This window comes from the organism of the source record quoted next, unplaced genomic scaffold (genome assembly GCF_019419815.1).
Source record: "Pyrus x bretschneideri cultivar Hongxiangsu unplaced genomic scaffold, Pyrus_bretschneideri_v1 Contig32, whole genome shotgun sequence".
In the NCBI taxonomy this organism is placed as follows: Eukaryota; Viridiplantae; Streptophyta; class Magnoliopsida; order Rosales; family Rosaceae; genus Pyrus; species Pyrus x bretschneideri.
The window spans coordinates 3,477,368-3,500,575 of record NW_025999635.1 but is presented as its reverse complement, the minus strand read 5'-3'; the positions used below and the strand labels follow the sequence as shown (position 1 = coordinate 3,500,575).

The 23,208-nt window shown below is 33.7% G+C and overlaps 3 protein-coding genes across 3 annotated transcripts; 1 reads left to right on the top strand and 2 right to left on the bottom strand.

The window, feature by feature from the left end:
* The first annotated feature begins 1,251 nt into the window (after nt 1–1,251).
* Nucleotides 1,252–3,203, top strand: LOC125480131 (LOB domain-containing protein 15-like). The gene is made up of 3 exons (XM_048590474.1): nt 1,252–1,720; nt 1,944–2,196; nt 2,516–3,203. Exons 1-3 carry the CDS (start codon nt 1,707–1,709, stop codon nt 2,921–2,923), a joined length of 675 nt encoding a protein of 224 aa, XP_048446431.1. The 5' UTR covers nt 1,252–1,706; the 3' UTR covers nt 2,924–3,203.
* Nucleotides 3,204–12,557: 9,354 nt separating this feature from the next.
* On the bottom strand, nt 12,558–14,607 carry LOC125480127 (peroxidase P7-like). Its single transcript, XM_048590449.1, has 4 exons — nt 14,331–14,607; nt 13,832–14,023; nt 13,549–13,714; nt 12,558–13,212 (listed from the first exon to the last, which is right to left on the bottom strand). The coding sequence occupies exons 1-4, from the start codon at nt 14,538–14,540 to the stop codon at nt 12,821–12,823; spliced, it is 960 nt and encodes a 319-aa protein (XP_048446406.1). The 5' UTR covers nt 14,541–14,607; the 3' UTR covers nt 12,558–12,820.
* A 2,795-nt stretch (nt 14,608–17,402) lies between these two features.
* Nucleotides 17,403–21,933, bottom strand: LOC125480239 (protein NRT1/ PTR FAMILY 5.1-like). The gene is made up of 4 exons (XM_048590835.1): nt 21,749–21,933; nt 21,429–21,646; nt 19,694–20,250; nt 17,403–18,400 (listed from the first exon to the last, which is right to left on the bottom strand). Exons 1-4 carry the CDS (start codon nt 21,855–21,857, stop codon nt 17,509–17,511), a joined length of 1,776 nt encoding a protein of 591 aa, XP_048446792.1. The 5' UTR covers nt 21,858–21,933; the 3' UTR covers nt 17,403–17,508.
* Nucleotides 21,934–23,208: the final 1,275 nt, after the last annotated feature.

The window sequence follows — 23,208 nt, the reverse complement described above, 5'->3', positions numbered from 1 at the left end:
TTTGTCCCAAAATTTATTGTTATGTGTGTGCTTCTTTTGCTTGTAAATATGACTTACTAAATTAGACAAATATATGTATAATTGACTTTAATTAACCTACATGTAGTTGCTCGCTATATCAGAAGGGGAAACAAGGGAGTGTTTAAATTAATTTGCTGATGATCCATACATATGGCTAGTTGTAAAGAAAGGGACAATCAATTTTTGACAGATTCAAGTTCTGAGTAAATGGGTTTATTGGTATTAGCCATCTTCAAGTACAAATTGTGGTTTTCATGCGGTGACCGATATAAAATGTCCTTTTCGGAGCAAGATCCCAGATACAGGCTTTTTCATCAAAGGTAGGTTCTTGATTTTGACAAGGAACTAACATGCCAATTACAACTTAATAAGGAGATATATCTCCTCGGTTATAAAATGTGAAAGAGAAGAAAATGTTTGGTACTGAGCGTACTAATCTATAGTTCCAGATCATTAACATTGTTGTTATACATATTTAGAAAATGATGAAATAGACAGGTGAGAGATTATATTTTACTCAAAATTACTCAATTCAGGTGAGATTTTATTACAAAAGACTTTTGATGTAATCAAAATAATACCACTTGATATAAGTTATATTTTATTTTGTCAAGTTTATGATGTGAAAGAGAAAAATATTGGTAATCTATAGTTTCTGATACATTAACATTGTTGTTATCCATATTGGAAAATAATGAAAAAGAGAAGTGAGAGATCTCTAATTTATTTCTAATAATAGCCTTTAGGAGGAAATTAAGTTTTCTTATCCTTTGTTGAGATTACGAATAGAAAGAAGAGATCTTGTATGTACTTATAACATCTATTTAATTAGGTTTGCTTGTTCAAGTAGAATTGATTTATTTATTGTTTGAATTAGCTTTGATTCTTATAAATTCTTTGTGGGGAAGAACAACAAATTATGTGAGTGTGTTCAACTATACAATGTACCATATATACCATAGATTCGCATTCAATATCAACAAATAGCAGATGTACTCTCTAATTCTGAGCACTGAGCTACTTTTGCATTTTCATTACTAGTTTGTCTTAACTTATTAATTAAAAAAACATTTGTATACTAAGATAATTCGTGTTCAACTTTCAAATAAAAAACAAAGAGAAAAACTAGTTAGGTCTTGCCATTTTTTTTTTTGGTCAAAATAAGTTAGGTCTTTCTGAGATGAAGAAAGAACCACATGCAGGCATGAAATCAAATGGCTGATCAAAAAGTCAAAACACATTAAGGAACCACACGTGAGCAAGAGAGAGAGAGAGAGAGAGAGAGAGAGAGAAAGGGGGGGAAGAGACCGAGAGTGTTGATGCCTTTGTCTCAGAGACCGAGAGTGCTCTGTTGATTTCTGGAGAACTATAATTTTCAAAATCCTCGTACATCAATCAAAGAAATCTTTACCATCACCAACAAACAAAAGTTTCTTAGCTTTCTGCTTCTCTTATAATTTCAGTCAGTACTTTGTAATCTAACACTCCAGCCACTTTTGTCTCCTATTGTTTTATAAACTATATTAACAGTGGACCACTTTTTTTTTATAGTGTACCTTGCCTTTGAAGTTCACTCATTATTAATTTGTAGCCCCCTATTTTATACTTCCTTCTTTCCTTCTATCCTTTTCTTTCTTCTTTAGCAACTCCACCTCCCTATCCTTACCCTGGGAGAGCATGCCTGGATGTCCAGAGAAAGGTAATAATTAATTTTCATGTAATTGCAACGTTTTCTATATCAGAACTGATTTTCACGCACATTTTTATCCCCTATTTGTTTCTGACTTCTGAAAAGAAAAGAATTAAAAGAGAACTGAGGAACGGAAATAAATAGGAGTGCTGTGCGGAAATCACCTTCCTATCTATAGTTGTATTATATGTGTCATCACAATTTTGTTTATGCATTTATTTTCTGCTTCTAGGGAGAGATTTGACGAGGTAGGCAAGAAGTTTAAAAGAGAAACTGATGCTTCCCATTATCAAATGGGAAGAAGACACATGTTGGGCCCTCCTGGAACCCTAAACACCATCACTCCTTGTGCTGCCTGTAAACTCCTCAGACGAAGGTGTGCACAGGAATGCCCATTCTCTCCTTACTTCTCTCCCCACGAACCCCAGAAGTTTGCCTCGGTCCATAAGGTCTTTGGTGCCAGCAACGTCTCGAAGATGCTCATGGTAAGTAAACTATAAACCCTAATTCTTTGCGTCATCATTATGCATTGATTATGTACATTCAATTTCGGAGAAAGCGTTTGATTCCGGTATCAATCTGCATCTTGTCCATATTTTGTTAACATTTGATTTTAGATAATAAATATTGACCGGTGTTGGTGTTTGGAGGGATGAAGGATAGCCTAATCCTTTCATTACCCTCACTGTAGATTAATTTCTATCCGGTAGCAGCCACTGGGATTTTATTATCTTGATTTTTAATTGCATTAATAATTAGTGATTTATTTTTTCTTGTGTGTGGTGCAATTAAACATTTAATCAGGAGGTGCCGGAGACTCAAAGAGCAGATGCAGCAAATAGTCTTGTTTATGAAGCAAATGTAAGGCTAAGAGATCCGGTGTATGGATGCATGGGTGTAATTTCAGCTTTGCAACAACAAGTTCAATCTTTACAAGCTGAGCTAAACGCAGTAAGGGGCGAGATACTTAAATACAAATATAGGGAAGCAGATCTCCTTCCTTCTAATTCTCATCATCATATGGCTTTATTCTCTACTTCCGGGGCTGTTTCCGTTGCTTCCTTGCCGCAGACCCCACAACCACTGCCGCCACCGTCACCACGACCTCCTTTACCTCCTACTTCTTCCTCTTCTTCTATGTACACTAATCAACAAACCAGTGCCGCGGACTATAGCTCCCTTCCAAGTGAAAATGTTTCCTTCTTTGGTTAAATTTTAATTTTTAGACTGAAATTAAGACATCGATCCCATTTAATTTTCTTATTATGATGATTCTTCAAGTGGAATAAAATGAAGATACAGAGAAATGTTTTATAATTGATATACGGTTTCTTGGGAGGTTTTTAGTTTCTTAGGTACTGTCTTAATCCATTTTAGGTCCTTATTTTGTCGCCAGATATTGTTGGTTGTTGTGTTCCTTTCCTCATGCTAAATTTAATTTCCACCACTTGTTCTTCTTCCTAGTTATTCAACGAAACTAAGGCATGTCCAAATTAAATCTCGTGCTCTAGCCACCAAAACCAAACCTGTTAATTTGTTCAATTGTCGCACATTATTCATGATATTATATGTTGAACATGCAGTATTACCTCTCTGCCATGTAACATGTTTTTGAATTATTTGATCCTCATATATGTTATTTACAAATTGAGTAATATCAAGATTTTAATGAAACCCTACTATAAGATATGTAGAATATGCCTGATAACATGTTGTATATCTCATTCTGTCTATCTTTATAATCGTATAATTAGTAATAAGCATATACACTGGATAGCTACGAATCTCTCCTCTAAATGCACGGAAGCAATGTCAGAAAACCCAACAAAACGAATATACTGGCAATCAAATTAGTAATTGAACCAAGACAAACTTGAGGCTGAAGGTTCTCTGACGTTAGGTTTGGTTGGGATTTGGGTTTAATCATGGTGTTATTTCGCGTGCGGGATCTAGTACATGTCTATGGACTATATAGACACTTGCACATGTTAATCCATGCCAATCAAGGATCCTGAATTATTGTTGATTTGAAGAAATTAATATTGAAGAGTGGGGAGGACATGGACGGAGCCAATGAAGGCTAGCTGGGGGCATATGACCCTACTCAAGTGATTCGTTTGTTAAGTTGTAGACTACAATTATACAATACACACGTGTTATCTTTGAAGAAAATATATGTATCTAATATCCAACATACTTTCATACTACATATACTCTATATTAAATATTATATGAGCAAAAGTGCTCTTGTTCTGTCATTCAAACTGAAAAACCTCTCCCGCGTAATCATGTATTAAGATTTTTCTTATCACTTTGTCACTTTCTACTACTGCATTGAAATTTTAGTAACATTGGAATTATGATGCATCATCATTTGAAATCATCCCTATTATCATATTAGGTATAAGCCATACTATAATAAGGTTTTCTTAGTTGATTTTCAGATTGCTCCCACTAGAAGAAATTTCTAGCTCCGACAATCAAAGGCTTGTGAATTGAGATCCTTAGCATTTTAGGGGTAAATTATAAACTTCTGCACAACTTAGTATACGTACGTACGTAGTTTCTACCAATATTTGCCGTTATTTAATATTTACTGCCCTTATATTGTAATGGGTACTGGAATACTGGAAACAGTAAGCTTCACTGTTCCTCCTTATTGTTGGATAACTTGTGTACTATTCTACTGATCACAAATTTGTTACAACGTAATAGAGTTTGCAGAGCAATTGGGAAGCAGATCATAAATATTTCATCAGACATATTCTGGATAAATCATGGCTTCTATTTGCTGAGTAAGATTTTAAGGCTTGTTGAGAGTGAATCCCACGTCGGAAGAATGACAGAAATGGCAACATAGCTTGATAGTAAAATAATAGACGGTTCTTATGTTATTAACTTCAACTATGTATATATTTTTTATTATAAAAAAACTTAATAATGATTTCTTGAAGTGATGAATTGTCTTGATTAGGGCTAAATTTTTTAACTTATTGCATCTGCGTTCAAACCACCAATCCTTTGTAGGATAGATTAATATATATATATATATATATATATATATATATATATATATTATAACAATAAAATTATGATTTCTCTTTATCCGGTGGTTCTTAATTAGTGAGGTCAAGAAATAATGGGATATCCTGCTCAAGTTGCATGATGATAGAATTGAAGGTTATATTTGAAACCTCATTGCTCCATCAAATGATAATTACAATTGATTTTTGAAATCCCATATGACGCTAATTTTTTTTTTTTTTTGTCAAACCATATGACGCTACTTCAAACCCTCAAGATTATTTTGAATCTTTATCAAAATTAAAAGAATTGAAAATGTGTCATGAACTTTTCCGTTAGATTAATTAGTTCATGCAGTTTTATTGGTGTTAGAACATTTCTAATTAATTAGCGAAATTTCATAGATTTCTACATTCTAAAAATTCGTATTACAGTGTCTGGAATAATATCTGGAATAATATCTGAAATAATTTGAGGAATAGATGAGGATTTCTACATTCTAAAAATTCATATTACATTATATACTTTTCTGCAACAATGCTAAATTAATGCATCAAGCTTGAACACAAGGTGGTCTTTATTATTGTTTGGGTGGTGGTGGTGGTGGTTTATATTTGGATCTGTTGTTTGGTGCTAGGTGAAAGGCCAGTTTAGTAAACTTAAATTATCAGTATAATCAGATAATGCATACATATATATTGCTATTTAGTGAAGTTACAGCATTTTGTGAAGTAGATGTATGTATTTACAATTGTTGAATGGTCAATGGTCTTGCCAGCTATATTAGTTTCTCAAAGCAGTTTTGTTTCCTTGGCGTGTGGGATTTCAACCCAAGTGGGAAGTAGGCAAAGAGGAACCTGATGAATCACACAAGCAAGATAACCAAATGGAGAAAATTAATAGTGACAAAATTTTCTCATTAATCAACACACACACACACACACACACACACACGTACGTATACTGAATTTGGCCTCCGTCGATCAAGATTCTAGAAACAATTAGATGTGATGGAATTTGGTCTTATGTCATGGTTGCTTACAATAGTGGCACCTTCTTTTGTTTTCATACAACTCCCTTTGATTCTCTCTATTGAAAATTGTTGAAAAAAACTGTCATATCCTCTTCAGTTTTTCCCAAAAGATCATATGTGCCCTACTTTACGGTGCAACTATACACTACTACAAAAAAAACACTTTGCGCGACCTAATAAGATTTGTAGCACAAAGTAAGATCTCGTTGCGCAAAGCTCGTGAAGATAGGGTTTGCACGACGAAAATTAATCTTCGTCACGCGAAGGTACTTTGCGCAACGAAATATTTCTTCGTCGCGCAAAGTTTTTAATATTTGGTAGTGCAAGATTCTGAGTGACAAAAGGTTTTTGTTTTTATTTTTTATTTAATTAAATTGACTTTTTGTTTTATTATTTCTATTATTTAATTTAATTATGGTAATTGTTTGCGCGACGAAATATTTGCTAGCACAAGATTTTTTGAATTTTTACTTTATTAATTTAATTTAATTGTATGGCTTTATTTTTTTAATTACTTAAATTTAAATTGACATATTCAAAATAAAATTACATTGAAAAATAGTGATCAAATTATCCATAATATACATTTTATTTTAAAATATACATATAAATTAACAAATTACAATAATAAAATCCTAATACAAGTCTATTGTGGTGGTGGGGGATGTGGTCCGATAGCGTCATAATCCTCCAGTCCTCAACTTTCACCGTCAAAGTCCCGACGATTTCCTACAAAAAAAAAAAGGTCAAATAACCAAAAAAAAAAAACATAAAATAATACAAAAAATTGGTCATAACCTCCCCTAAAATTGGCATACCCCAAACTCCACCCCTCACCCTATACCCAACCCCAAACCCCACCCAAACCCAAAATTAACTCCAAAAACACATATTAATGAAAAATAAATTAAAATTTAGAGAGAAAATACCTTTTGGAAAGATTAAGAGTGAGTGAGAGATAGGGAGAGAGGAGTAAGTGACAAATAGGGAGAGAGGAGCAAGTGTGAGAAGAGATAGTGAGAGAGTGAGAAAGATAGGAGAGATTGAGTGTGAAGGGGGGGGGGTTGGATTTGGGGAGAGGGAAAGATAGGAGAGGTAAGAGAACTAGAGAGATACATTGAGAAAATTGCGGAGGAGTTATTTTGGTTTTAAAAACTGTAGCACTTTGCACGACGAAGGATATGATTTTGCGTGACGAAAGATTGGTCGAGCAAAGTCTTAAAAAAATCCCCGCGCCCCATTTTTGGTGCCCACCCAAATTTTTAGGGTTTTGTGCAACGAAATATAGGTCGTGCAAAACTTTGCACGACAAAAGATTGGCCGCTCAAAGTTTTAAAAATTAAATTTTCCACATATCATTTTTAGCACCCACCCAAATTTAACGATTTTGAACGATGAAATATTGGTTCGTCTCAAAATTTATTTAATAAATTTTATTGGACAATTTAAACAAAATAAAAAATAAAAAATAAACAGGATTTATGCGATGAAATATTAGTATTCGTTGTGCAAAGTTTTTAAAAAATAATAAAAAATAAAATTATTTTATTTTACAATTTAAAATATAAATAAAATAAAATAAATAGGATCTAGACAACGAAATGTTGATTTGTCGTGCAAAGAAAATAATAAAAAATAATAAAAATAATATAGGTTAACAATATAAATATAAATTAATAAAATTAAATAAATAGGGTGTAGGCGACGAAATATTAATATTCGTCTCGCAAAGTTTAAAAAAAATAATAAAAAATAAAAATTAATTTATTTTACAATTTAAAATATAAAGTTAAATATAAAAGAAAATAAATCGGGTTCAGGCGACAAAATATTTGGATTTTGTCGTGCAAAGTTTAAAAATTTTTTTTTTAATTTTTTTTTTAAACATTTTGTGCGACAAAGTCTAAAATTTCGTCTTTCGTCGCACAAGGGGTTTTTTTAATAGTGGTAAGAATCTTTAAAAATAACAAAGAAAATGATGTCTGACCGATTTCAATAGTAAGCTTTCTCTATTTTGCAAAAACAATATGTTTGATTACAATAGAAACCTAAGTCCAATAATGAGCGTTTTTTCTAAGAGAGTAGTGACCACTATTTGTATAGACAAGCAATCGATATGACGCTTCTATTAGAATTCACATAGAACACAAAAATAGTCTCCTTATCAAATTACAAGTGGTAGAAACCAATTTACATACTAAATCCAATTCCATGTAAATTAGGACAAAGCAATCCTATTTTCATAAGACTTTTCATGTACCAATTTGAATTAATTGGCTATCACAATAATCTTTTGCTTATATTAGTTTCTTACATTCCCTCACTTAAGTATGAACCATGTTTCTAGCACAACTTTCAAATTATAACAGAAGTCATCACCAAGTCTTTTCATCAAAAGAGTTTATCATCACAAATAATCTGCCAATGCATTTTAAAGTATAAAACCAAAGAACCAGGGCTGAAAACATAATGCAGAACAGATTCTAAGATTACTGATATCTAATTTGCATAATCAACATTGTAATCAAACTGACAAAGCAAATTCAAAATAATTTGCCACTTATCAAGCCAAACTTAACAACAATAATTTTAAGCTTCATTTTAACAACAAACTTGGTTAACCTTCAAATTACATCAACATAATGAGTAATAAAGTAGTAATTCAACCAATTGGTTAACCTTCAAATTATATCAACATAATGAGTAATAAAGTAGTAATTCAACCAATTGCTTGATCAAACCACAACTTGATTCATAAGCATCAAGATGAATAATAACTTCACAATATTAAGTCTCAGTTAATAACAATTCTATTAACCAATAGTTATTCCAACACTATGAACAACTTATCAATAATTCAACCAATTACTTGAATAAAACTAAAAATTGTGGCTCCAAACATTCAAATGAATGAATTATCATATCAAAATTAATAGCCAGCCTAAAAACTCCTAGACTTACGGGTTTGAGGCTTCAAGTTGGTGAGTTTGCTTGAATATGGTGAGCGGGAGGCTGAAATGTTTTTATGACTCTTCCCGGCCCTCGAAGGGATGGACAACCATGTCTGGTCACTTGTTGTTGTCCTTTAAAAAAAAAAAGATAAAAAAACTCTTAGACTTATGCTACAATATTCGAATAATAATCTATTTTTGAAACCAAGGGGAGTTATCAATTATTTTATATATTGTTTAGATGTTCATATTCACTAAAGGTTTAATAGGGTCTGTTTGTATCCCTTATATATGAGAGGCTTCTGATAATTTGTTTTGATCAGTCTCGAATCTATCAATATGCATGTGAATAGAGGATTCCCAAGGCCTAGTATCTATTTAGTGATGAATATATGCATGTATGCATGCATGCCTGCTTAAAACTCACTTAATTAACACCTTGCAAATATTTTGAAGCATCATTAACTAATAATTGATCAATATATTTAATTTTCCGTATGCTGTAGGATAAATCCGACCACTCCATCCTACCATTTGGTTTAAACAAAGTATTTCAAACTTTTCACATGATATGATCACATATTTTATATAAAAATTCAAAGGGGAAAAAAAACGATAAAAAAAAAATTAAAATCTTATTTCATAAACACATAATTAAGAAACAAGAACACTACAAAGTTGCCAATGTAACCAAAAAAAAAAAAAAAAAAAAAACTTCTTGGGAAGACTTGATTCTATTGAGATGTATTTATAATACCTAATCCTAAAACAAACAGGAAAGCAATGTTAAACCCTAATAAAAAAGGAAATAAACCTCAAATATCCTTACCATAGCCTAAAATACCAAATTGCTAGCTACTCCCATCTTACCATTTGGTTATATAATTTGCTAAACAAAGTTTTTCAAAATTTTCACCTAATCTCACACATTTCATTTTTCTTTATAAGAAAATAAGATTGAAGGCTAATACAAAACAAGAAGGACATTAATTCTAATTGAACAACGAAATCAATTAACCTAAATCTAGAAAGATGAGGAAATTTAGACCCTATTTCTACCTGAATCTTAATTCAAGAGATTTTTTTTTGTACATCGATATTTTTACACTAGGGGAAGGGGGAGTTCGGCTAAGCCACATAATAAACCTAATTTGGTATTGAATTCGTCATCCATAAGATGCGAACCCAAAACCTCTCACTTCCAAGTGAATATGAATACCACCAGACCGTAGTATTGAGTGGTAATTCAAGAGATACTTAGAAAATAAAATATATCTCATAATTTACTAAGTCTAGAAAATAAAATATATCTCATAATGTAGTAAATCTAGTAATACTTGTTTTTTTATCTTCAGCTAGCGAAACTACTATGAGCCAGTTGAATGACATTTTGCGTGCTAATTTCTTTTCTCCTTGAAGGAAACAGACAAATGAGGAAAATAATATTAGTGTTAAGGGTCGGTATAATTTTATTATCGATGCAGTGCATATCACTGGACCAGATAATAATCCTGAATTTTCCTACTTAATTTGAAACTGTTGGACCCTGCAAACTTGTTTTTTCCATAGGAGATTTAGTATAGTATCGACCGCCATCTCAGTATATTTATATTTACTTCATAATCTATACCTAATATGTTTCTGATCCTTGTAAACAAGTTTCTGATCAAAATATAAGTTCAGAAATCAAATACTTGACCGATGTTTCCATCTCTCTCACAGTAGCACATGTTTGCTCTCAAATCTCGAGGGTGAAACTAAAGCAAATACGAGCTAGCTGTAGCCATGCATTGAGGAATTATCCGAACAAATGTTTAATTATAGTGATAGAATAAAGTAATATAACAAATTAAGCAACCCCACTTGTACAAATGGAAAATTCATTAGACTATACAGTTAACGTACAGCTTGTATTTTAATTTTTAACATGTTGGAGCACCTCCGACGCTGAGTTGTAAACAAAAGTGCACACAAGACTTTGGGAAGTTGAAGAATATTTGCATATCATTATATCTTTTTTAGATTCCCATGGCATTTATGTGGGTTGACAATGGGATTAAATTAACCAAAATTGTTTAATGTGATGGGACACTAAATTCTTAAAACAATTCAAGAGGTAACACATGTCATAACACCACAACTCCACACAATTACAAACTTATTCTTCAGCCTCTAAGCCTTTAAGGACTGTTATTAGTTGTCTTAAACCCAAAACCCTAGTCCCGATGACTAAACCTTGCAAGTCGAAGGACTAAAGGCACCATGAGATAAAAAATCGTACCACCCCGTGATGAACTTGTAATTGTCAACAAAGAAACTCTGCTATGAGTCACCTTCAACAAACGTCGAGCATTCTCCTCATAGTCCTTTGCTAAGCGCACAAACCACAAAAACCATCACCTCATATCATGACCATGATTACAAGTTACAACCATGAAAGGTCTTATCAACAAATCGAGGCCATAACCACAAAGACTCTCATCGACAAAGTGAGGACCACAATTGGAAACAAAGAGAGAAAGAGAGAGAAGAGATCAAGAAGGATTCCTAGAGCAAAGGCAAGACGTTGGTGGCTATAGTTTATCTTTGTGAATCGATATATTTTTTTAATTGTTTAACCAAAGTTGAAACATACCCCTAAACCCTGCAAAAAAAATAAAATTTGCACATCAATGTTTATAAAATGAACGTGATGGCGCATACAAACCTTTCATTTGGACAATTGCAAAATGTTGTTAATGACAATTTTTTTCCAGATGACATAAGATCATTTAGTTAAGATCATATGCATGTTTGTGCAATTTTAGCAGACCCGTATGTGTAAAGTCAACTAAACAAGAATGTCAATCTCTGAAACCCTTAATTAATTAGGATGATTATAAGTTATAAACAAACTAATGATTGATGGACAACAGTGTTAGTATAAAACCTATTCTAGTGGGATGGATGGGTAGTATAATTAGAAATTAAATTGCTTGTGAATTGAATAAACATGCGTAGCTACTAGTATTCCAATACGAGAAAGGGCAAAAAAGAAAAACCCAACCCATTTGTGGATCCAACCAGATGGCCTAGCCCTAACATTAACGCACACAAGTGGAGAGCCCATTTCGTTTGACTCTTTTTTTTCTATATTTTTCGGAGAAGAAAGACACCTATTCGGGGCTCTTTTTGGATTGCGGATCTGACGGTGGAGAATAGCCTTGGAGCCTTGGACAGGAGCTGGAGTAAAAATTGGTTGAAAGGTGACCGGTAGCACTAGTGGTTCCCATGGTCACAAGGATCAGAGGCAAGGTCAAAATGGTCATGAACAAAGGGGAAGCCATTGATGCTCAATATATTGTTGAAAACGATTGACAAATATGTTGGGATTTATACACACACAGGTCCTCTCCAGCCTCCAGGTGACTTGGGTCTGCAGCGTACCTAACACGTAGAAATCTTTGTTCATGGGTTTGATTATTCTGAGTTTAGTGAAAATAACATTACGGAAAGAAAGATTACAAAACGGGATTTTCTTTGTCAAAAACAGGATTTTAATTGTTACATATTTGATAAAGAAAATCCAAGGCACATAACAAATTTAGAAAATATGGATAAAAAAGTTGGCAGATCTTGTGACGAAATAGTATTAATTTATTGTAAATAATAATATTATAAGAGCGTGATTGTGTGAACTTAAAAGCAGTATCCACTAAGATTTTGGAGATCTTATCCTATGATGATGTACTCCTTGGAAGGCAAGCAAAACCTTATCTATGATTATCAATAGAGTGTATATATAACTATTTAGGGAACTTAGTAGATCTTAACAAAGATGAAAATGACACATTCTAAATTTCAAATGAAATTCTTAAATTCTTCAAGAGTAATGCTTCACTTAACACATTTTTCATACTATATTTATACCGCCTCTCTGATAGAGGTAGAATCCACCAACACATGTGAATCTCATCTCTATTAGAGAGATTTTAATGTGGTAAGAGTAGGCCATTAATTGCACCTTCTACACAAAAACCAAATACATACTAACAACAAAATCTCTCCAAAACAATTTTATTCTAAAGCCATAAATGCTAGTCAAACGTAGGGGCTGCTAGCTTAGTTTGTCTTCCTACAATTCTTCCTAATCTCCCCACTGGATCCAGTGAGAGGTTTGATGTCTCCCATCTTGATCATGGCACTCGCAAAGTCAGAACTGAAGGTGTTGTAGCTGTTGCTGTAGGTTCTCACTATCGAATCGGTGGAACCACCATTGAAGAGCTGCTGGTCAGAGTGGAGGAGACCTTTGTTCTGGATTAGGTTTTTGAAGTAGTTGTTGTCGAAAGAAGTAGGGGTTTGAAGATCAAGTGGAGCCAAATTGTTATCTCCTGAGCCAGAGGTTCTTGGACAGTTGGATCGCCTTGTTTGAGCGAAGGAACTGTCCAGATTGGTCTCGTTGTATATGCGAGGTCTGAATGATGTGCACCTTGCTTGCCCAATTGTATGGGATCCTGCTCATTTTACAAACACCAAATTAGTTGAGAAATGAATATATACTTGACGACTAGTGATAGTGATTTTCACACGTGTTTTTAACTTTTTAGATTCTTCCTATTAGTGCATAAAGAATTACAAAATACTCAGTTTTGAGAGCATACGGCTAAAATAGGAGTGTCAAAGTTGTTACCATACTTGATTATCGAGTGATTGTTGTGGACACCAAAATAGTTATATCTAGACATTAACTCTAGTGACAATTTTTTGGTGTCCAGAATAACAAAAGTTATGTATGTCTACATGCAGAAATTAGAATCACCGGAGAGAATGTTCATCGGAAAGTAGTATACCGGATAAAGCAACCAAGTCTCTGGTGGAAAGACCAACAGCACTGAATGTAGAGATGAGCTGGTTTAGGTTTCGGGTTGGAGGGGGGATGCTGTTGTTAGCAGCGGCTTGGCTTGCAGTCCTTGCGTCTCTTCTTCCCAACTTAACGTTCCAATTTGGCCCTCCAAGCTGCATTATTCGTTTGTGTCAAATAAGAACGTAGTTAAATTGGTTAACTAGCTGAAACATGAAATTTAAGATTGATCGAATGTAATAAGTAGGTAATTATAATAAAGACTGACTTACAGTGACAACTGAGTCTCTGGCAGCAATGGCTAATATATCAGCACATGACACCACGCCGGGGCACACGTTTTCCACTGCGGACTTTATGTTGTCAACCACGTCAAATCCCCGTGCAGAATTCCGATTAGGAGCTGCATTTTTCTCTCCGGTAAAGCTCGACGTGTCGTCAAGGAGAAGCGACCCGTCACATCCCTGCAGTTAAGTGGCATATCGATGAAAAAACTAGCTAGTTAGGGAAGGTCATTTTAGAGTACACATTTAATAACCAATGGATCTGAATATTGTACGTTCAAAAGCATGATATATAATGCTTGTACCTTAAACCTAGACAATTTTGTTGACCTTTTGGCTCATGAGTCATATTGTCACGTTTAAAAAAAAAAAAAAAAAAAAGAAAAAAGAAAAAAGAAAATATATATATATATATATATATGTATATCACTTTGAAAGCTACTACGTAACTATTTTTATAAACTAAACATTATTTGAATGTACATACATTAACAAAACAGTCGTGGAAGTGGAGCCGAAGAAGAGAGGCACCCATTCGGGCCTCTTTTTGTAAAGCGGATTGCACGGTGGATTTCACGGTTGAGAAGAGCCTGGGGCAAGAACTAGAGTAGAAATTTGTTGAAAGTTGAGCACTGGTGGTGCTCATGAGCACAAGGAAAACCAAGGTAAAAGTGGCCATGAAAGAAGAGGAAGCCATTGACGCTCAATGCAGTGTATTTTAAGTGAAGTGGAGAATGTAAAGCTAGCTTGTGTTGAAAACAAGGACACTATGGTGGTATTTATATAGAGGCCTTCTCAAGGTGACTTGGGTCGGCAGGTTACCTAACACGTAGAAATATTTGTGCATGGCTTTTGATTATTCGAAGCTGAAAAAGTAGTAAACAAAACTTTAAAAGCACCGTTATAGGAAAGTGATTATGACATAGTAAAGCCCATTAGCAAGAAACGCGGTTTTTCTTTTTGGGGCGGCAGCGATCTGCGAATCAGCAAGTTTAGACACTTCAATTTAGATTAATGCGAGTTTGTATGATTATTGATTACCTATATGCACGCCTCTAAAGTTAAGGATGTGTTTGGTAATAATTTCAGCTTTTAATTTTAATTTTCATCTTTCGTAATATAAAAATTGAAAACCAAAATGGGTTGTCAAATAACTTTTTACCGAATATAATATCCCCAATTCACTCGTAGATTTAAGTTTAAGCAAGATGGCTAGAAGTTAGAGCAGTGTGTTTTATCTTTTGTGTTCGAGTTTAAATATTTTCTCTGTATATTAGATAAATCTTAGTGTAATTATTTTATTATTTATAGAAAAAAATATTTATTTTTAGAGGTAACTAGAGCAATAGTCTCCGAACTTCAGCTCAATTGGAACTTTGATTCCTAAACTAAAAATAAGTGAATATTGGTCCCTAAATTTTTTATAATGTTGAGTAATGGTCAGTTTAACTAACTCCGTTAGAACTTCAATCCAAAATAAAGGGTTTAAAGGGACAAAAATGGATGAAAGTTCTAACGAAGTTAGTCAAAAGACCATTGCTCCATAATATTATAACAAGTTCATGAACTAATACACATATATTTTTAGCTTAAGGACCAAAGCTCCAATTGAACCAAAATTCAGATATCATTGCTTCAAGTTTTGTTTTATTTTTTTTATTTTAATGTTTTGCAATCTAATAAACTATTCGATATTTTCCTACAAGAGATGCATGCTGTTTCTTTTCATTTTTGAAGGAAGATTCCGGATTATCTTTTGCTCTATGCATGGCTGGCTAGACAGAAGCCTTACTTCTATTGGTGTCGAAGCGCATGCACTGATTGTCAACTTCCCTTTCATTTCGTTTTTAATCTCTCTTCCAGTAACTCATCATAATCGTACTGGTCAAAAGTGTATGGCTAGACTACTTTTGTCTAGAATTTTTTGATTGACTTCAACGTCTCGCTTCCAAACGGAGTCAAAATTTTATAAATATATGGACCCCAAAACATCTTTTGGCAGGTAAGCTACTACTGAAAATTTGAGCATGAATTGATCCTTTTCATTCGATCTTTTCCGTGTGTTTATACTTTGTACGCGACAGAAACGTATGTTTTTACTTGCCTTTTGTACAAATGGTACTATATTTCTACTTTAGGTTAATTAATTAAGATTGTAGTAAAATAAATCAGAACTTAGATATATAAAGAAGAGGACATATGTTCTACACACACACACACACACACACACATGTATAGATATTTGATTAGTCATTGCTATCATAGAATGAATTAATTTTACTAATTTGACTACTAATTGCACATATTGCACCATTGTCATTCGTAAAATTGAGTACTCAACCGTGTAATAATGTTCGAGTGAATCGGAATTTGAATAAATGACATTGGCAATTATTTGGTGAAGAAAACTTGATGATGTCTAGTATACTTCACTTTCATCAATCTACAATCTATAATCTGATATCTAAATCTAATTAGTCGATCATTAGTGTTTAATATGTGTCTCTTTCGCAATATATATACTGCTACCTATGCATACTGCCATACAAACTACGTTGTCAAGCTGGACTATGTCAATTAGTGTCCACATTGAAATATGTTTTACTTTAATTAATGTCGATTATAGATAATTTAATAATGAAAAGTTAACTTATCAATCTAGAACCCATGACATGTGCCACGAACCATGGATTGCAAAAGTTTGAAATTGAACACATGGCATCTTGGATAAATACGTACTCAGAGGATTCTAACTCTACGCGGAGGAATTGGTCTTGGTGGCTTTCAGTAGTGGTTGCTAACTACTACTCTATGTACACCGACTATATGTGAATCGGACTTTTGATGCAAGAATAAACGATTTTTCTTTCTTGATCACACACACTAATCTAATCGCGCTTCATCAAGGTCATAACTTAATTAGTTAATTACTCTTATGATCCTTGACTTTTCTGCATTGTACTTTCTGGTCGTAGAAATTAGCTAGTACTGCAATCATATTAATTTGATTGGAAAGTCGTAGTAGTTTAAGTAATTTCTTGAAGTGATATTTGTTCTTTGTGTTACCACAGAGATCACTGAATCTTACTTCTATCAAGGCTCGGGGAATTATTTACCAAACGAAAGAGAGTTGTTTGTCTACTAGCTTATTGTAATTTGACAAAAGTATGTTCATATTATTTCAGAATTTTTATAGGTATTATGATTATATACCATTTCAAAATTATTATAAGGGTCAACATATTCACATGCCTCATTTTTATAGAGAAAAAAACATTTTGTAATTTGAGGAGAATAATAACATTACATGACTATGTTAAAAGTACACTAAAAAGCTGTTCTATTAGAAAAAAAAAAAACAAAGCAATTTTTTAACAATTTTGTAAAAACAAATTCATGTGTTCTAATTTAAGGAGATCAATAACATTATGTGATTGTGTTTAAAGTACCGTAAATGATAACATTGTGTACTAATTTCAATCTAAAGAGATTGTCGTGTTTTGATTCCTCTTCTAGCTAAAGTGAAAAAGAAAAAGGGCCAGGACATCTAATAGAGTTGTGATATAACTGGATTGAAAGTAAAAAAAGTTCACATACATAAAAGTGGATTTATCATAATCCATATTACAACAATAGTCAATATACACCAAACATTTCAACTTTCTTTAGACTTGTAGTCCAAGTGGAGGAGCGGGGATTGCTTGACCCTCCACCATATTAAGTACACAGCCCTCCTCCACTTCCACATACTCCTTTTTGTAAATATATTTGCAAGATGCCCACAAAAATGCCCCTAAATTGAGAGTAGATATGACCATAAGAAATCCGTAGTGATAATCCAAGTGACAGTCATTCAAGTTATTCGCAATCCAACTTTTACCCCCATTTCTCCCGGTAACTTTATCCACCATAGTTACCAAAAAGCTATTCAAGAAGTTACCAACCCCAATCCCACTTGTGAAAAAAGTTGTCCCAAGACTCTGCATGTCCTCCGGTGACTGGTCATAGAAAAACTCTAACAACCCAATTGCATTGAACACATCAGCTATCCCTAGTAGCACATACTGGGGCAGCAACCAAAAAATGCTCATGGGTACCATTTCTTTAGGCCCGTTGACATGGTGCACTCTAATCACATGCATTCTCTTAACTTCCACAGCATAAGCAACTGCAATGGCTATAACTTGTATCAGAAATCCAATGCCAAGCCTTTGGAGAAGTGTGATTCCCCTAGGGTTTTTAGTTCTAGCACGTACGAGTGGCACAAAGTAACGGTCGTACAGAGGCACGGATAGAAGCATTGAGAGGGTCACAAAGCTCCCCAAGGAGGCTGCGGGGATTTGGAAGTGCCCACCTAAACTTCGGTCGAGGGTGGTACCTTGTTTGACAAAAAGAGTGTTGATTTGTGCCCAAATAGTACTAGGAATTAGCGTGACAAGCCATATTATGGCCATTCCTACAACAAGCTTTGTTCCTTCAACCTGAGTCACTGTGCATGGTGGCCTCGTTGAGGCGTCGGTGTTGCCGCCATATTTTATAGCAGCTTTGTCCAAAAACCTATCCAAACAAGAATTCTTTCGATTGATAACATATCATATTAGACTAACAGAAAATTATTATTATTTTTCTAGATATATCCTTTTTAAATGCTAATGAGAGGAGTATTGAGGTTGTATTCATAAACACCTTGTCTGGGTTTGAGACAATTAGTGGTGGGTATATCCAAGTGAATGATGCAATCCATATCAGAAACAACTTGACTGGGAGAGACTGTGACCATTCAAAGAAAGATACTACAAACGTAGTGTTATGAACAGTGCACATGGAAACAATTTATTAGAAGGAATGGTTACAAATGTCACAGAAAGCCCACCGTCGCATTTTCCACAGTAAATTTCCTAGATATGCACATAAAATGGGAGGTCCCCCCTTCACATTTGTTCATTCCACCAAGGCAGAGCTGTAAACTTTAAAGTAGTAAAGGACTCCAGAATCCATATGAGGGTCTGAATCTAATTGATATGTCCTTAGACTATTCCGCTCCAGATGGAAAAGGTAACTTTTTCCCCAAGCTACTACTACTTTTCACATGTATTTAGATTGCATATTGATTATAATCCCCATGTATCCTTAATTCAAAATAATTAATGTGCATTTTATTTAATGTGTCCCATTAAATATTTAAATTTATTAATATACAAATTTTAATTTATTTTTTGACAAAAAAAAAGTTTTTTTTTAATTTATTAATTTTATTTAATATTCTTCAAACTTGAAAGACTCAATTAATGTACCTAAATGTATGTACCGAAATGTATTATATTGAACTAATGTATTTAAATGTTAATACCAAAATGTATGTATTGAAATATTTGCACTGAAATGTATTATATTAAATTAATGTACCAAAATATATGCACCTAAATGTATGTACCAAAATGTATTATATTAAATTAATCTACCTAAATGTTTATACCAAAATGTGTGTACTTAAGTGTATGCACTGAAGTGTATTATAATGGATTTAATGTACCTAAATGAAGAAGACAAAATATATCGAATTATATTGTATAACTAAAATTAGTTTATCGAAATGTTTACAACAAAATATATTACGATAAATGAAATGAAAATTATAATTATAATGACATAAAATTACTACATTAAAATTAGGAAGAAAAAGAGAAATAATTAAAAAATGCAAATGTAATTAATAAATGAGGTTATTAATGTATCAAGGGACTAAAATTATATTTTGATCTTAGTCATGATTTTAGTCTAAAGGTCATCTTTACCAAGGATTAGAATGAAGTTTTCTATAATAATAATAGTATTAACAAAAAAACTTGCCTGAAAATCGGGGTGTGGTACATCTGGCGTGTACCGCTATTAGTGTAATGTTGCGGCTCAAACTCATGAAGCTGTGATGGATCGGTAGGGAGCTGAAGTTTTCGGTTTTTGTAGGCAGTAAAGGGAATTTGAATGAAATATCTTGCAGGGCTTTTGTTCTTACTAACTTTGCGCCTATATAATGGGGTTCCGAAATAAAAGATGAACAAGGATAACACGAGACCAACTGTGGGGATAGCATACCCTAACCCCCAACCCAAGTTTTCCTGAATATAAACAAGGCCAAGAGTTGCAACTAGGGCACCTAAGAAAGAGCTGAACATCCACCAGTTGAAAAATGAGGCCTTGAGCTGTTTCTCATGGGGGTCAAAATCGTCAAACTGGTCTGCCCCAAAGGTGGATATGTTGGGTTTTGTCCCTCCAGAACCTATGGCTATGGTGTAGAGAGAAATGTAGAAGAATGCAATCTGTGAAGTAGAGGCCTTGTTGCAAACGCCATTGATGCAGCTTGGTTTGAAGCTTTTGAGTGAAACAGCCATTGTCAGAAACATCATTCCCTGTATTCAAATAACTCTACAAATTAATATTGTTTTTATTAAATTGGGATTAGCTGTTGACATGTTGGTTTGTCTTTCTTTAAGCAGTAGATCAGTAGGGACCAAGTTTGGTGTGTCCCTTGATGAATACAAATAATTTCATGTCCTTTTTCTGTCAGTTGTAGTTCATTTTCCATCAACGTTGGAAGCATTAATAAAACAGAATATTATCCCCATATATATTATTTGTATTTTTATCGTCTATATATGGTACTTTAACTTATATGCAGTGGTGAAATTAGGATTTCATGTGTCAGGGCTTTTACAACATAGGTATTTTGAACTCAAAGTATGAAAGTTTGGAGTAACTTACATAAACATTGAAAGACCCTAAATTCATTAGAGTTTTTTTTTTTCTTTCTTTTTTACTTATTCTTTCTAAAAAAAAAAAAAAACAAATAAAAAGCGGTTTCATCCTGAATGAAACTATGAACTTGAACAAAAAACATAGTACAAACCCCTAGAAACCTGAATATGAGGTAAAGAGTAAGCAAGAATTTTTTTAAATATAAGTTAAAGCTAATGAAAAGTTGATAGAACATAGAGGGGAAGTGAAGTATGACCGCAGTACGAGGGATAGAGAGAAAAATGAGGCCTAGCCTAGATCAGAAAAAAGTTTGAATTGAGAATATACTTGAATTTTAAGGATAACAGACTGATATGCATCATCAACATTAGTTAGAATAACAAGAAAAAGAAAAAAAAAGGCAGGATGGGCCATGGATCAATTTGGTCCCTTAGTGGCTCCGCCCATGCATACATGGGGCCAATGCAAAAAATTAGATTAGCAATCAAAGGAGCCATGCATTAGTTCCACAAGAGAAACGAAGGAATCCGATTGGCCTTAATAAAATATGGTCAAGAAATTAAGATGGTGCGGTCTTCTTAACAAACCCTGAAGCATGTGGAACAGTCACCATCTTACCTTAACCATGGCCAAGAATTAAAATTATTGAAGCATAATATAAAATCTTGAAATTTTTTAGATCAAAAGAAACTTTTTTATTTAATTACAAGCCACGACTCTAATCTACAAATTACTAAAGGGATGAGGAGGCTCGAATTTGGAACTTGCTTAAGACTCCAACTACTGGATTAACCAACCACAGTGCAGAATAAACTTTCTTAAAGTAATTTACCATGACGTAAATGAGGGAGGAGACAGTGAAAGTCCAGAAACGACCCAAGTAAGAGTCAGCTATGTAAGCCCCTAGAACCGGTGTCATCCATACTGCTCCAGACCAATTATTGACATTCCTGACTGAAGAAACTGTGTCTTCATGAAGTTGGGTGGTCAAGTAATTCACCAAATTGGAAGCTATTCCATAGAAGGCCATCCTCTCAAATGCTTCGTATCCTGAAAGATTATACTTAACAAATTTATTTGAGGTTTGGAAAGGAAAAAAATAATTATTATATTCTTGTATAAATTAAGTATGAAATTGTTATGATAAATTACCAATAAGAAAAGAACAAGCTTTCCATTTTCCAGTCTCGGAGGCCAGCACAGGGCGGCCCCAGAGATCGACCGTGCCGTCTCGGGTGTAACCAGCAGCTTTGGCTTCCATCACACAGTTAAATTGATGAGAGTGATGATTGAAGGAAGAACCATATGATATAAGAGCTTAGCTTAGATAGCCAAAAATAGCTGGAAACACTATATTATACAAGAAGGGAAAGTGGTAAATCTTATTTATAGCCCTAAAAGGAGTAATGTAATTGTAATGCCACGTCATCATTCTAGTGGTTCGTGCTTGAAGTAGTCTATAAATTTCCTATAAAGTAATGTAGTTATGGAGTACCAATCGAAATCAATATGGCTTGTTTTCCGAGAGAGACTTGTAACTAAGAGTTTTTATCTTTACACTCAAGATCTTAAGTTCGGTTCTCCTTCCCTCACTATAGCTTCTACATAAAAAAAAATGTTGGAGAAAATGCGAAACACATTGTACTTGTTGAGAATGAGTCACACATTGATGGGAGGAGGGACCTTGCATGAGCTTATAAGTAAATTGGGTTTGCCAATTGGTTTTATGGTGAAACCTCAACTTTCTTCATGGTACTAGAGCAAGTTGTCTCACGTGTGAAGCTAAAAGACCACGCGCGCTTTATGTCACCCCATTGTGTTGTTCCTGTGTGGTCACCCCATTATGTTGTCCACATGTGGTCACCCCATTGTATTGTTCACGTGTAAGGTTTGAAAATTCACCACACGTGAGGAAGTGTGTTAAGAATGATTGTTAATTGATTTTATGGTGAAATCTCAACTTTCTTAAGTACTCACCAAGAAAATTAACAAGTTGGTGCCTTATCCTTAGTTTAAGTCTAATTTTCAATTAAACATTGCCCACCACCTCTTTGATATTTTTTTGATGTGGTCCTAATATGTATCCTTAATCCTTATTCAGGAATTGTGCATATTCACTAATGAAAAAAATGGAAATATTAATTAATCAAGATCTTAATCATCATACGCATATCGAATGCATTTCTTCTCATGGAACAAACATTGTTGCTTTCGACAAATGATTGAGATCATGACTTAAATTCCGAGAATCCTAGACAGACAGAAAACATATATAGCCATTTTTCTAGTGGTGCAAGCCTTTTGGTGATGTAAATTCTTGACAATGTATATGCGTATGATGATTTTATCTAGCATGTTATGTCATGTATTTGTGCGACAATTTTAGGTTGAACTACAACTCGTATGTTTTCTTTTTTTAATCAAAATCCGACATTGAGTGCTGAGTTGAAAACAGATTATCCTAATCAATTTAATTATACCCAAACGCCCTGACTTCAACGACTCATATTTCTAAGTTAGAATTTAGATGTCGATACCGATCCTTTTGGAATCTTGATGATAAGAAATGAGAGAAAAATATTCTAGCATCGCCTTTGAGGTCAATGCAAAAT

Coding starts and splice junctions, on each gene's coding strand:
- LOC125480131 (XM_048590474.1), top strand. Junction 2,197..2,515: donor ACGTCTCGAAGATGCTCATG/GTAAGTAAACTA, acceptor ACATTTAATCAG/GAGGTGCCGGAGACTCAAAG.
- LOC125480127 (XM_048590449.1), bottom strand. CDS start 14,540: ATGGCTTCCTCTTCTTTCATGGCCACTTTTACCTTGGTTTTCCTTGTG. Junction 14,024..14,330: donor TCCACGACTGTTTTGTTAAT/GTATGTACATTC, acceptor ACTTAACTGCAG/GGATGTGACGGGTCGCTTCT. Junction 13,213..13,548: donor AGACTTGGTTGCTTTATCCG/GTATACTACTTT, acceptor TAAAATGAGCAG/GATCCCATACAATTGGGCAA.
- LOC125480239 (XM_048590835.1), bottom strand. CDS start 21,857: ATGGAAGCCAAAGCTGCTGGTTACACCCGAGACGGCACGGTCGATCTC. Junction 20,251..21,428: donor CCTCCCTCATTTACGTCATG/GTAAATTACTTT, acceptor ATTTGAATACAG/GGAATGATGTTTCTGACAAT. Junction 18,401..19,693: donor TACCACACCCCGATTTTCAG/GCAAGTTTTTTT, acceptor TTGTTTGGATAG/GTTTTTGGACAAAGCTGCTA.